Genomic DNA, 13629 nt, shown 5'->3' with positions numbered 1-13629 from the left:
CCCTGCGGCACTCCACACACCAAGGAGTGGCGCGATGACATTTCCCTCCCTAGTGCCACCCTCTGTCCCCGACCAGAGATAAAAGAGCACAACCAGTTACGGGCTATGCCCTGTATCCCCACGTCTGCGAGGCAGTGGTCCAGAAGATCATGATCGACCATGTCAAAGGCTGCTGACAAATCTAAAAGGATCAGCAGTCCTGACCCACCTTGATCCAGTTGTCTACGGAGATCATCTGTTAGGGCAACCAGAGCCGTTTCCGTCCCAAAACCAGGACGGAAACCGGACTGAAATGGATCTAATGCTGATGTTTCCTCCAGAAACCTACCAAGCTGTTCAGCAACTGCTCTCTCAATTACCTTACCCAGGTATGGAAGATTTGAAACTGGGCGGTAATTGGATAGGTCTAAGGGATCTAATGAAGTTTTCTTTAAGAGTGGACACACCACTGCTTCCTTCAGTTCCCCTGGGAATGTCCCCGTGTCAAGGGACAAATTGATAATTTCAACCAGGGGGGTCCGCGCAACATCTGGACACTCCCTAATCAGCCAAGACGGGCACGGATCAAGGAGGCAGGTGGTGGGCCTACCAACTTGGAGGAATCTATCCACATCAGTAGGGAGTATCCAATCGAAATGGTCCAACACTGGACCTGAAGTCAGTCGAGGGGCCAGTTCAGTCACTGTATCTAAATTGGCAGGGAGGTCACAGCGGAGCAACAGGACTTTCTCCGCAAAAAAGCTCGTGAATGCTTCACAGCTGTGGGTCGAATTTGTGCTTAAATTTGGTTGTCCTCCTAAGGACGTTATTGACCTAATTATTCTAAAAAGTTGTGCCAGGCGAGAGCTAGCGGATGCAATGGAAGCTGCAAAGTAAGATTTCTTAGCAGCTTTCATAGCCATCTCATAGGCTTTCATAAGCGTCCTATAAGATGTTCTTGAGGCTCCGTCACGAGTCCGTCGCCATACTCGCTCTAGCCGTCTGAGATCCTGCTTCATTTTCCGGAGCTCCTCAGTAAACCAAGGGGCCCGGTTTCGACGGGGTCGCAGAGGGCGCTTAGGCGCGATCTCATCAATGGCTGCCAAGAGCCGGTTATTCCAGTCCTCAACAAGGTCATCTAATGAGTCACCAGGAGGAGCAGGGTTCCGCATGGCTTGTCGGAATCTATCAGGATCCATCAGTTTTCACGGACGAGCCCAAATAGGTTCGCCACCCGAGCCGGGGAGGAGCGAGAAGTCAATCTTGGCTTTCAGAGCGTAGTGATCAGACCATGGCACTTCCACAGCGGGGAGCATGATCACATCTATGCCAGCCCCAAAGATCAGATCTAGCGTGTGGCCTGCTTGATGAGTGGTGCCCAAAACAAACTGGGAGAGCCCTAGTGTTGCCATGGAAGTCACTAGGTCACTAGGAAAGAAGGATCATTGATGGCAAAGTTTAGAAAATGCTTTGTAGCCTTAAAAGACTCCCTTCTGGCACTCGTTGCTTCTGTGCTTCAAGAACATAAGACAGGCTCTGATGGATCAAGATGAAAGGCCTATCGCATCCAGCATCTTGTTTTCACAGTGGCCAATGGGATGACTACAGGAAGCCCATGAGCAGAATACGAGGGCAACAGCACTTTCCCTGTGTGTGATTCCCAGTTACTGGTATTTCAGACGCATACAATGCAGGCAGTGATGGCTAAAAACTACTGACAGCTTTATCCTTCATGAAGAGAATGACATTGGCCTTTGCAGAGTTGAGTGCTGAGATAAACAAGGTCCTGTAACTTACTGAATTAATAATAATAATAATAATACAGTGGTACCTCGGTTTAAGAACAGTCCGATTTAAGAACGATTTGGTTTACAAACTCTGCAAAATTGGAAATAGTGTCTTGGTTTGAGAACTTTACCTCAGTCTAAGAACGGAAGCTGAACGGTAGAAGGGCATCGGTGGCGGGGAGGCTGAATTAGAGAAAGCGAGCTTCAGTTTAATAACGGTATTGGTTTAAGAATGGATTTCCAGAACAGATTAAGTTCGTAAACCAAGGTACTACTGTAATAATAATAATAATAATAATAATATGTTATTATTTATACCCCGCCCATCTGACTGGGTTTCCTCAGCCACTCTGCAATATGGAAGAGGGCTATTGAGCTCATGCCCTGATTTCAGGCGCCCCATAGACATTTATGTGTGTTGGAAGCTGCTCAGAGTGGCTAGGGCAATCCAGCCAGATGGGTGGGGTATAAATAATAACATTATTATTATTATTATTATTATTATTATTATTAGCTTTTGTACTGAGAACAGAATGCTGGATTAGATAGGCTTTAGGTATGGGCTCTTCTGTTTCATATATAAACATGGCGTTAGTAATTCTGCCATATCCTTACATTTAAAAATTCATTATTCTGCCATTTGCTGCACCTCCTCATAACAAGGACAGTTCATTTGTTAGGACTTTGTTACTTCCAGATTACAAAAGAAAACCACACCTCAAGACACACAACTTGACTCAATTGTTCAAAGGCTGTGAAATTCCCTAAGTCCTAGAAATTATCACAACAGCTTGTGACTTGTGAGTCGAAAGAATGTGAAACTGAGCAAGCACAGAGGTAAAAGCAGATAAAAACAACTTGATCCATAATGATTTAGGACAGTAAAAATAAAAAATGTAGTTTAATTTTAAAAGGAGGAGAGGAAAATCAGGTTCAGAAGACCATCTACCTTGTAGTAGCGTCCATTCTTTATGCATCCACAGTCTTTTGCGGGGACACAGCCAACACCATCAAAGAAGAAACCATCATTACACTGGCAGCCCTCAGCACAAGTCTTTGGACAGGGTGCAGTGTCTGTGATCTTGGCACAGGAGGTGGGGCAGAGCTGGGCACAGATCTCATAGTGACTGTTGGCTGGGCAGCGCATAGCTAAATTGGAAAAGAAAAAAAGATATTAGACCAAAAGAACCCCGGTGCTTCTTAAAATGGTTGTGAAAGACAGCCTGTGAAATCCAAAAGAGGGAGTAGTTCTTTTTCCTGGCTAGAATGTATCTTTGAACTCTGATCATGCTTCTTAATTTCCTGGGTAGAGGATAGAGAGGGGTATAAAAGATTGGGGGTAGATACTGGCCCACTGTACAAAGATAACAAATAGCATCAATTGCTCCACCCATTTTTGCTCTGGCTATGCTCACTATTGGCATATGGACCCAAAAAGGTTACCAAGAAGGAAACATGGTCCCAGGACTGAAAAATGTTCCCCCACCTCTACCTTAGACTTCTGGCTCTGGCAGGAACTGATTGCAAACAATTTCGTAGCTGGTGTGTCAAAAATAGTCAAGAGGGTGATCGCATGTGATTTGAAAAGTCAAATGAATTCAGCCTTTGCAGAGCCTGAGACATTTTAGGGCTTTACAAATGAGCACGCCCCTCTAGTTTAGCCCGAAAGTGACATGGAACCAGTTCAGATTCTGCTCCCATTTCTCTTCTCCCATTTCACGTCCCCATGAATGTTCAATCCCCAGTACTTACGACAGAAGCAAGGGCTCCTCCAAGGCTCGACAGAGACCCCAGTCGCTTGGCAGGCAGATACGTAGCTCTGGATGCTGTTGCACAAGACCTGGCTGTCCCCATTGCCCATGCACAGGTCATAGATGCAGTCGCTGAAGTATACATTGGCATCAACCTTTCCATGGCAAGCACTGAAGGGGCCATCAGACGCAGTGAGGATCCCACAGTAGTGGCGCTGTTTGAAGATCTCCTTCTTCCTTTCATCGCAGACTGGGCAGCTGTTTCCAGAGCATCCATCTGAGCAAGATCCAGCTGCCCCATGGACTGGAACCTTCCAGGAAGCACCAAAGTCACCTGCATTGGAAGTTGTGCTCCCATCGGGTAGCAGGAAGTCGTCATCCTTCTGCCCGTTGTAGTTCCCACAGAGGCCTCGCATCTCACTCTGGTAAGTACTTGGGACTGTGACTGTCACACGGTAAACTAGGTCGTAGCTCACAATGAGACCAAAGTCAGTTTCTATCAGGATTTTTGTGCCGTGTTGATAGGCTCTGATCCGCCCAGCAGACAAGGATATAGGGACGGTATAGATCAAGCCATTCACCTGCAAGAAGGATTTCCTGTTTGAGAAGGCTTGGTTTTTTGAGGTCGCAGTGGAAAGATAACCATAAAGCTCCTAGGAGGAACATATTTTATCCTAGCCCTCTCAGTGATGATAACCTGAAACAGGTGTGCTGAAAAGGGCATGTGAGGAAGAGTGTGTGTGCTTGAGGATGCTAGCTCTGCCCTCACCCCACCCTCATTGCTGTCACCCTTCTCAACCTCCAGATAGGAATGGGGGAGAAATTTGATTCGGTTTGCATTTAAAAGTGAATTTACGTTTTCTGAAACCATATGAGAACCAAAACACCACTATCCTTGGAATTTTCTGAATTTTGCAATACAGTTCTCTGGCCAAGTAACATGTACAAAACTTGCACATACAGTAGCAAAGTAATGTTTGTCTAAAAATGCATATATTAGTGAAAATGACATATAGCAGGGGTAGGCAACCTTAGGCCCATGGGCCACAAGCGACCTACAGGGGTCATTTAACCGGCCCACAAGCCGCCCCCAAACCGAGCTGCCTGCTCAGCGAGTCCCCGCGTGTTGCACTAAACCAGCGCAGCGTGGTGACTCACTTCCGAGGCACCGGAAATCACGTCTGTGCATGCTCAGATGCTGGAAATCGCATCTGCACAGATGCAGACACGGGAAATTGTGGCCGTGCACACTCATGCGCGCATGCTCCGTCCCACAGAGGGATCTCCGCTGGAGTGAACCGGCCCAGGCGAGGTAAACCTTGCTGACCCCTGACATATAAGAATGCACTGAGGTAGGAAATATTACTTGCCACAGTGTGTATATTAGGCAAAACTGCGCACTAAATTCAGTAGATTAAGATAAATGTGCAATAAAAATTGCACTAAAATGTAGACAAATTTTCAGGACTCTCTTTTTTTTTTAAAAAAAAAAAGGTGGAAATTTGGAAAAACTGAAATTAGGGCTGGAAGAAAGAGAAACCAAACATAAATTCTCAGATTCATTTAGGACGAATAGAACGACTGAGCAAAGACAATGTCTTAATGAGAGAGAAAAAAAGATGAATGGCTAAAAATCACAGAATTTTAGAGTTGCAAGGGACCCTGTGGGTCATCTAGTCCAACCCCCTGAAATGCAGGAATCTTAACTAAAGCATCCATGACAGATGACCATCCAGCTGCCCTTTCCTTATAGCTTGGACTCACCATCACTTGACCTTGCTTGTTCTGCAGCAATGTAAGTGTAATGCCGTAGACTGAGACAGAAACCATCTTGGTAACGGACACCTTCCCATTCCCCCAGGCCTCGTTTTCCACGTTGACAGTAAAGGATCTCAAGAGCCGGTTGCCTGTGTTAACCGTAGCCAAGGTATAGGTGCAGGTGCCTTGGAAGTCAAAGGCCCGTCCATCGAAGGAGAGATAGTGAGGGTCACCCGAACCAGAACAGGTAGCATTGCCCACAGGGTAACATTTCCGGACACCATCTGACAACTGGCATTCCTGATTGGGGCCACAGGAGAATGAGACACACCCAATACTCCCCCCAGCTTGGCACATGCAACGCTCCTGACAGGTTGGATAGAAAGTCTCTCCTGCCGGGTAGTAGTGGCCTTGGTAGTGACAGCCGCACCGGGACGTGGGCACACATTGATCACCGCTCAGCAAAAAGCCCTCGTCGCACACGCAGTCTTCGTGGCACGTAGCCGAACAAGGGACTGTAGCGTAAAAGCTGCCACAGGTCTGAGCACAACCTCTCGCACAGAGCTCGTAGTGGCTATTTGGAGCGCAGGAAAGACCTGTCAATCGGAACCAGTAGAAAGAAACATTGAGAGGGAGGAAAGGGCCACGATGTTCTAGGATGGCATGCTGAAAGGGGTTATTATAAGCATAAGGAAAGTTCTACTGGATCGCATGAAAGGCCTATCTAGTCTAGCATTCTGCTCTCAACCAGATACCTACATAAAGTCCACAAGTAGGACATGAACACAACAGCACTCTTCCACTCATGATTCCCAAATATGCCATGGACAGCTTTCCAACCGAGAGCTGGTCTTTGACCTATTCCTACACCTGTTTGGAATCCCCACTTTTCAATGGTAGCCTGGTGTGTGTGTGTGTGTGTGTGTGTGTGTGTGTGTGTGTGTTTACACTGCACACACCCCACCTGATTTACAGAAGTCCCATCTTTCTTTGCCTCTGATCATACAAGAACTGATTGCCTAGACTGGGAGAAAATAGGGATGTGGGAGAAATACAATTCGGCTCTCATTTAAAGGTGAAACTGCTTAATTCATAATTTCCAAAATTGCAATGCAATTCTCCAACCAACTAGTATTTCCAAAAATTGCCTATATTTGGTGGGAAATTGCCATTAAAATGAACATTTTAGTGAAAATAGCATACCAAAGCTATGGGGAAATTACTTGCAAAAATGTGTTCATTAGTAGAAATTGGTACTAAAATGCTGACAAATTTTAATGGGGATTTCTCCCCCGCTTTCAAAAATTGCAGATTCCTTCTGAAATGTGGACAGCTGAATTTCAAATTAGAAAAACTAAGAAACTGAGAGAGTGGGCAGGTCTTCCCATCACTTGGGGGAGGGGACAATGAGACTTTCTCAGCTGGGAAAAGTTTTACATGAAGTTTTACCTGAAATGGTACAGACACAAAATCTGAATATATACTTTAAGAAGAAAAATAAGCATTGATATATTTGCATGTCATTTTAGATTGATTACCATGTTCTCTGTAACTCTGAAAATCTGAGGAATTTCAGAAAACAGCTCACAGCATTAGCACTTACTGCAGAAGTTGTCCGATCTCCAAGGATAGATGGTCACCCCAGCTTCCTGGCACGCTGCAGCATAGCTGGCAATGACCTGGCAGATCACAGCTTGTTGGCCATCAAAGAAACAATAATCGTACACACAATCTTGGAAGTATCCTTCTGGATCCACTTTGCTGTGACATTCTCTGAAGGGGCCACTCTTGGCTAGGATGAGCCCACACTCCTTGTTGAGGTTCCGTTGATTCTTCTCAATGGCTGACAGAGCAGGGCATTCTTCCGTGCCCCCTTTGCTGCAGCCTGGCACCTCCCGCACTTTCCAGCTCTGACCAAAGTCTGATGGGTGCGGAGCCACTGTGCCATCTTTCATGGTCAAATCGTCCTGCTTGTTGCCATTGAAGTTCCCACAGAGACCACACAGGGCACCACGGTAGCTGCTGGGCACAGACACAGTGACCCGGCTAATCCCATCAAAGATGACAGTCAGTTGGAAGTCTGTCTGGACCACTGCCCCTTGCCCTTTCCTGTATACGGAGATTCTGTTGATGTCGATGCTGTAGGGAAGGTTGGTCAGCAAGTCGTTCACCTAGAGCCCATTAAAAAAAAGGGGCATTTCAGAAGTGCCTTTGTAATCCATGATGTTTCCCCAACCTGGTGCTCTCCAGGTACTTTGGACTACAACTCCCATTATCCCTGTTCCTTGGCTGTGCTGGCCAGGACTGATGGAAGTTGGGAGACCAGTAACACTTGGGATGCATAAGACTAAGCAAGGCTGCTCCAGAGCACAGAGATCAGCAGCAAAACTTACCATTTCCAGGGAGGAGGGGAAATTTAACTCTTTTAAAATTCTGTTAGGTATCAAGTACCACAAAGAATTCACTTGCTGATCTTAGCTTTCTGTTAGGGGTGAAACGTCTGGTAACACACAATCTGGGAAATTTGCCCCTGTCTGTTTTGTTCCTCTCACCTCTGCAACCCAAAAAAGGATAACCCTCTGTACTAGATTATTGAAGTAAAGTTTCCCTTTAAAATGATAATAATAATACTGGAAAATAGATTTCATATGATCACAGAATGGCCTCTTTTCAAAACCTATGGAAAATGGACACAAGGCAGCCTACTTCATCTTTCTTCTGGGCACTAGCCATGGAGAGGAAAGGAACCATGCCAGGTACCTTCATTATCAGAATAATCCCCTCCCCTGTTCTCAGTAGTTTCCAACTGTGATGTTCCAGATGAGGAGTGAGGAACTTTTTTCAGGCTGAGAACCACATTCCCTTCCGGGCAACTTCCTGGGGACCACATGCCACTGGTGAGAGGGGTCAGAAGCAAAAGTGGGCAGAGCAATGAAGGCTAATTTTACCTATGTACAGTAGGCTAGTTTCACGCATAATCATATATGCCTCTCTATCTTTCTTCCAGGCAAGCATAATCAGGGTTCAAAGGACACATTCAAGTCATGCAAGGAGGGTACAAAGCAAGGCCAGTGTAGCAAGGAGATGCCTTGGGGAGATGGTCAGTGGTGGGGAAGCCGCCTGGGCACCTGGGGTGGCACGCCCAGGGGCAGGGCGAGCCACCCATAGGGGTGGCGTGTACCACGGGGCCTCTGGAGTCTGCCCGCCTCCTCCCACTCACCTGCCATACAGCTGGGGGGGAGGCAGCAGGCAGACCGTTTGGGCAGCCTGCGCATGCCCAAGCCACTGAGACTCTCCCAGGAGAGACACATGGCTCAGGTGCGCTGCAGACCCCATGATGAGTGCCGCCCAGCATTTTGTCACCCCTCTCAGTGGTGACACCTGGGATGGTCTGCACCCATCACACACCCCTTCCTCCGCCCCTGCATTTGGTTCCCCACCTCTATGATAAACTCACCATGACTTTTGCAGGGTTCCCTCTGCTCATCACAATGGATGCCCCATAAACTTTCACCTCTACAGTCCGGGTATAGGACACAGACTGGCCGCCTCGCTGGTCATTTTCGACGAGGACCTGGAAATCGTCTAGGTCTTCCCTCTTCTCACACAGCCCAGTCAACTGATACACGCAGGTGCCCTGGAAGTCAAACTTCCGGCCATCAAAGCTAATGTAGTGCGGGTCGCCAGAGGCAGAGCAGTTGCCAAAATTGGTTGGGTAGCAGTTCTGGATGCCACCCTCGATCCTACACTCTGTTCCCTTTCCGCAGCTCACTGCCTGACAGTTCACTTGTCTTGTCTGTGGGTCACAGAAGCACCTTTTCGTACATGTCTTGTCTCCCCAGAAGTGCTCTTCAGGAAGCAAGTGCTTCCCCTCAAACACACACCCACAGGAAGACTTGGGGATGCATTTCCCAGCATCCAACACAAAGCCCTCATTACATTGGCAGCCTTCCACGCAACACATCGAGGAGCAATTCTTGGGCCCAGCTTGGTCATTGCAGGTGGCAGGACATGGAGACCCACAGAGCTCATAATGGCTGTTCTCGGGGCAGGATACACCTGTCAAAAGAGACAAGATGCTTATCAATAGCACAAGATTAAAAGCTTAGAAGACAGTGCGGGCCAGAAGCAAGGTGTTCTAGATTCTGCTAGCCTAAACTCCCTGCTAGAGCACTGCAGAAATAAAACAGGATAACCTCATATGCAATTCTCACCTTGAAGTGTTCAATACAGGTGAAAAAATGCATCTACCATTTGCCTTCCTAGCCCATCCCTATTCAGCTGTTACATTGATCTGATTTTTTAAATAAAAAAAACCTATAGAGATTCTGCCTCTGTTGTCACACTCTATTCCTAGAGTCCCTTCAAATCATCTCTCTCTGTCATAGTGGGGACAAGAATCTTCATTAATAGTGAATGCTAGGCTCAGTGAAAAAGTCTTCGTACAGAGATTTGCAGAACATGAAATGCCCTGGCTTGACATTATGTACCTCATGACATAAGGGAGAACATAATTTTTAAGCCAAATAATGAAAATAAAATCTGCTGTGCTCTACTCAGCACCCAGGAACACTCACCGCAACCAGTGCGGATCCTCCATTCAGATATAGCAACTCCCTTTTCCTGGCAAGCAACTGCGTAGGTATTCAGCGCATCACAAAGAAGCTCCTTCAGCCCATCATTCAAGCAGAGGTCATAGACACAGTTCCCCAGATAGGGGTTGGGGTCGATCACAGAATGACACTTGCTGAATGGGCCATCTTCTCCTTTGATGAGCCAGCCACAGAATGGTTCACCTTCATACTTCTTGGCCATTTCTGGGGAGCAGGTTTTGCATTCCCCATGGCAATCATCCCAACACAACCTGTCGCCATCGTCTATTTTCCAGCTCTTTCCAAACTCATTGGGGTTGGGAGCCAAGGCCCCATCGGGTTTGCTGAAGTCATCAGCGGGGTCTCCATTGTAGTTGCCACAAAGTCCGCAGACATTTTCATAAAAGCTGCTGGAGAGCTTCACCACCAGGTAGGTGTTCCAGTCATAGGAGACCTTCAGGGAGAAATCTGTCTCAATGAAGACAGAGCTCCCACTCTGGTAGAGACGGAGTTTTCCTTCATGGAGGGAGATGGGCAGGCGGAACCGCAGGTTGTCCACCTGCAAGAGAAAACTCAGATGCAACAAACAGCAGGACAAGACTGTAGATTGTATTCAATGTCAGTCAGACTCAGAGCAGACCTGTTGAAATTAATGCACTAACTTGGGTCCATTAATTTCAGTGGGTGTGCCCAGAGTAGAAATTGGTTGGATACAACCTCTTGGGTTTGTTACATCATATAGCCTGCTGAATGAGATGGATGTAAAATAGGAACGTATATGAAAAAGACCAACACACACACTTTCCTTGGCTCTGATTCAACATTTTACTGCCGAATCAGAGCAAATGAAAAGCAAGTTTTCTGTCAATTGCTTTTTGATTCAGTGGTAAAAAACAGGTTTTCCCAGGGGAAGTTCCAGGGCAAAAGAAAAAGAAAAAGTAACACTTGGACACAGAGCTTTTAACTGCAGACCTGTGGCTGGAAAGTACAGTGCAAGAAGGAATAATTGAAAATGCAGTCACTAGAGTGGATTGCCAGGCAAATATCTGGAACCCTGTAATCCAGATCCCTCCCCCCTCCCCTGCAAAAAAAGATCTCATGAGCTAAGTGACAGAACAGGACCGAGCAGAGGTAGGTGCTGCTCCGGGGCACTCACTGGATCATTGATCCCAAAGATGGCATCTCACCAGATCAGTTTACTGAGCCATCTAGGCTTGTAGCTAATTCTGTCTCACTACCGCTCTTATTTTGGGAGAACTTGTTTAAATTAAAAATGGTGAGAAGCCCCCGAAGCCTCAGCTATTTGGGCTGTACTATCGTTCCCATTGCCCAATGGCAGGCGGATACAGCCAAGTGCAAAGTAGGTATGGCATAAAATGAAAACAGCTCCTCCTCAAACGCTAAAAAAGTGGGGCACCGGCTGGTGGGGGGGGGTGCAGAAAGAGGGAGCAGGGGTGGTGGCCAGAGATCAGTCCAGGTTAGCAAACTGGGGCAGGGAGACTTTGCCAGATCTTCTGTTCCACGTGCCTGCATTACAAGACAAGACAAGAAGCAAGCAGAGTAGATTCTGATGGACTCTTGGGGAAAATAGGTTGCTTTTTTAAAGAAATAGAAATATTTCTTTCGTCCTCACCCTCACAAAGCCTTTCTCATTTCTGACCACCTTGATGATGGTGTTATAGACTGTGACTGTCACAGAGCCAATGTACGAAACACGAGTATTTCCTCCCCTGTTCTCATTCTTGGCTTCAACACTGAAGGAAGGAAGAGTGGCATCCGAGCCGCAAGTCTTGGCAATAGTGTAGGTACAGGTGCCCATGAAGTCAAATTTCTTCCCATCGAAGGTGTGATAATGAGGATCTCCTTGGGCCCAGCAGTTGGATTCAGACTCTGGCACACACACTGGATCACCTCCTATGATTTCACACTTCTCCTTCTTCCTGCACTGGATCAAGCTGCACGGAGACACTGGTTTGTCTGGAACAGAACAATGGTGGTGTCATTGCAAAAGCAAGCATCATTAGTAACTAGGGGAGGATGCTGCAGACAGACAAAACAAGGGAAACAGGCTTCTGAATAGCCACTTATCTGGTTGCCTTATGGACATTCTGATTGCTCAGGCAATAAGGCAATCAATATGGTTTAAATTTGCCTTCTCAAGAAGAAAGGAAAGCTGTGAGTACACTGGAATTAAGATCCACGTGGAGAGTAGGTTTCTCAGAGAGCCTGAGGGGCAGAAGAAGGCCATGGGAGACAGTGAAACATGAGGAGCAGGGAAATACAAGATGGCTGCAGGGATGGTACAGATTAGGTAACGGAGTAAGAAAGAGGAGACAAATGAAGAAGAGGCTGGAGGATACAGGCAAGGAGATGGAACCTGTGACAAAAGGGGGCAGATTTGAGAGTGGGAGGCAGAAAATCAAAATTCATCAAATTAGACCATTTTACAGTCCTTTATTCTATATATGGAAAGTATACTGGAAACTAGGACACTGAAATAGTGGCAGCTAAAGTTCCATTCCAATGTCCATTGAGATCTACTGTGCAGTTACCGCTCATAAGGGGCCACTTTCTTTCACAATCTACAAATGAGCAGACAGTAATGTTAAAACACAGCATCCAATGCTGGAAGGCAAAAAGATGAAAATATTGGAAGTGGAAGAAACCACAAATAAGGATGGGGATATTCATTAAGATGTAACAAATTATAATTATATAGTCTAACGTCTCATTTGTAGCAAAAAAAAAAAACCCTTAAACCATATGCACAGATCTGGATACTTACCACAAGAGCAAATGGCCACGGAGCCATAACCATTGCTTTTTGCACCTCCAAGGATGAAGAGCCCAAAAGGAGTGGTGGGATGTTCTACAGAGAGGGCACTGGCTTCTTTGCCCAAGCTGAGTAGAGCAAATGAATGTTCTGTTCCAGGGACTGGTGCCCATTCAACATTGGTAATGGCTTTTTTCTCCAATGTGATCCCACCAGAAACTGAGGTTTTGGCCATGATGACAGCAAAATTATCAAAGTCCCTAATCCCATCAATGTGATATGACGTGCAATAGCTTGTTAAGGCTGGAACATTGATGAGGAATGGATCGTACTGGCAATTTCCATTATTGGTACCAGTGTAGAAAAAAAGGACCTGGATTCCTACATCAGCAGAGAAGGAAAGGACCTGAGAGGGCTGCTTCTCAAACCGCATGATTTCTCCAGCCACTGCACGACGGGAGCCTTGGGTGACCCCAGACTGGTATTGGATCAAAGTATTTTGGGAAGCAATGACATACACAATGTCTATTCTAGGTTGAAAAGACAGTGGAGGAACTATGAAGGTGGTGCCCCAGCTGGAAACAGGCAAGAGCTGCTCAACGACATGGTCACATTCTGAGAACTGTATGGCACAGCTGTGCCCACTCAAAACAGCCACGGGCGAATCTGATTCAACCTTGCTGCCAGACAAATCAACTGAGCTTTGCAGCTGAATTGCTTGGAAGGCTTTGAGGTCCACAACAAGCCTGCTCCCTGCAGCATAAACCTTCCCTTGGAATGTCACGGCCCCTTTCAGGTGAATAGTGACTTGAGTGGGAAACTGATAGGCTACAACTGCAAATTCCTTGAAAGTGTTTGAGAGATGCCCTTCTGGGGTTACCACATAATATTGTGTGCCCAGCTGATGAACTGGGTACACGACTGTGGCAGCACTTGACGTAAGCTTGTAGTTGTAGGAAAAGACTAAGATATCTTTGTCAGCTTGGATC

The 13629-nt window shown here is 46.5% G+C and overlaps 1 protein-coding gene across 2 annotated transcripts in view; it reads right to left on the bottom strand.

Moving 5' to 3' along the window:
* Positions 1–13100, bottom strand: part of LOC308484064 (IgGFc-binding protein-like) — a 67107-nt gene extending 54007 nt beyond the window's left edge. The window contains exons 1-8 of one of the 2 annotated variants that reach the window (XM_081018562.1): positions 12653–13100; positions 11501–11844; positions 9853–10426; positions 8733–9334; positions 6879–7446; positions 5282–5871; positions 3519–4098; positions 2716–2915 (exon numbers count right to left, since the gene is read on the bottom strand). In XM_081018562.1, coding sequence (XP_080874688.1) covers positions 2716–2915; positions 3519–4098; positions 5282–5871; positions 6879–7446; positions 8733–9334; positions 9853–10426; positions 11501–11844; positions 12653–13073 — 3879 coding nt within the window. In that variant the 5' untranslated portion in view covers positions 13074–13100. The remainder of the gene's footprint in view (positions 1–2715; positions 2916–3518; positions 4099–5281; positions 5872–6878; positions 7447–8732; positions 9335–9852; positions 10427–11500; positions 11845–12652) is intronic. The other variant, XM_081018563.1, reaches the window with a different exon arrangement.
* Positions 13101–13629: the final 529 nt, after the last annotated feature.

This window comes from Podarcis pityusensis (assembly GCF_964106645.2).
Source record: "Podarcis pityusensis genome assembly, chromosome: 8".
In the NCBI taxonomy this organism is placed as follows: domain Eukaryota; kingdom Metazoa; phylum Chordata; class Lepidosauria; order Squamata; family Lacertidae; genus Podarcis; species Podarcis pityusensis.
The sequence above is the reverse complement of the archived record's forward strand: the minus strand, read 5'-3'. Positions and strand labels throughout refer to the sequence as shown.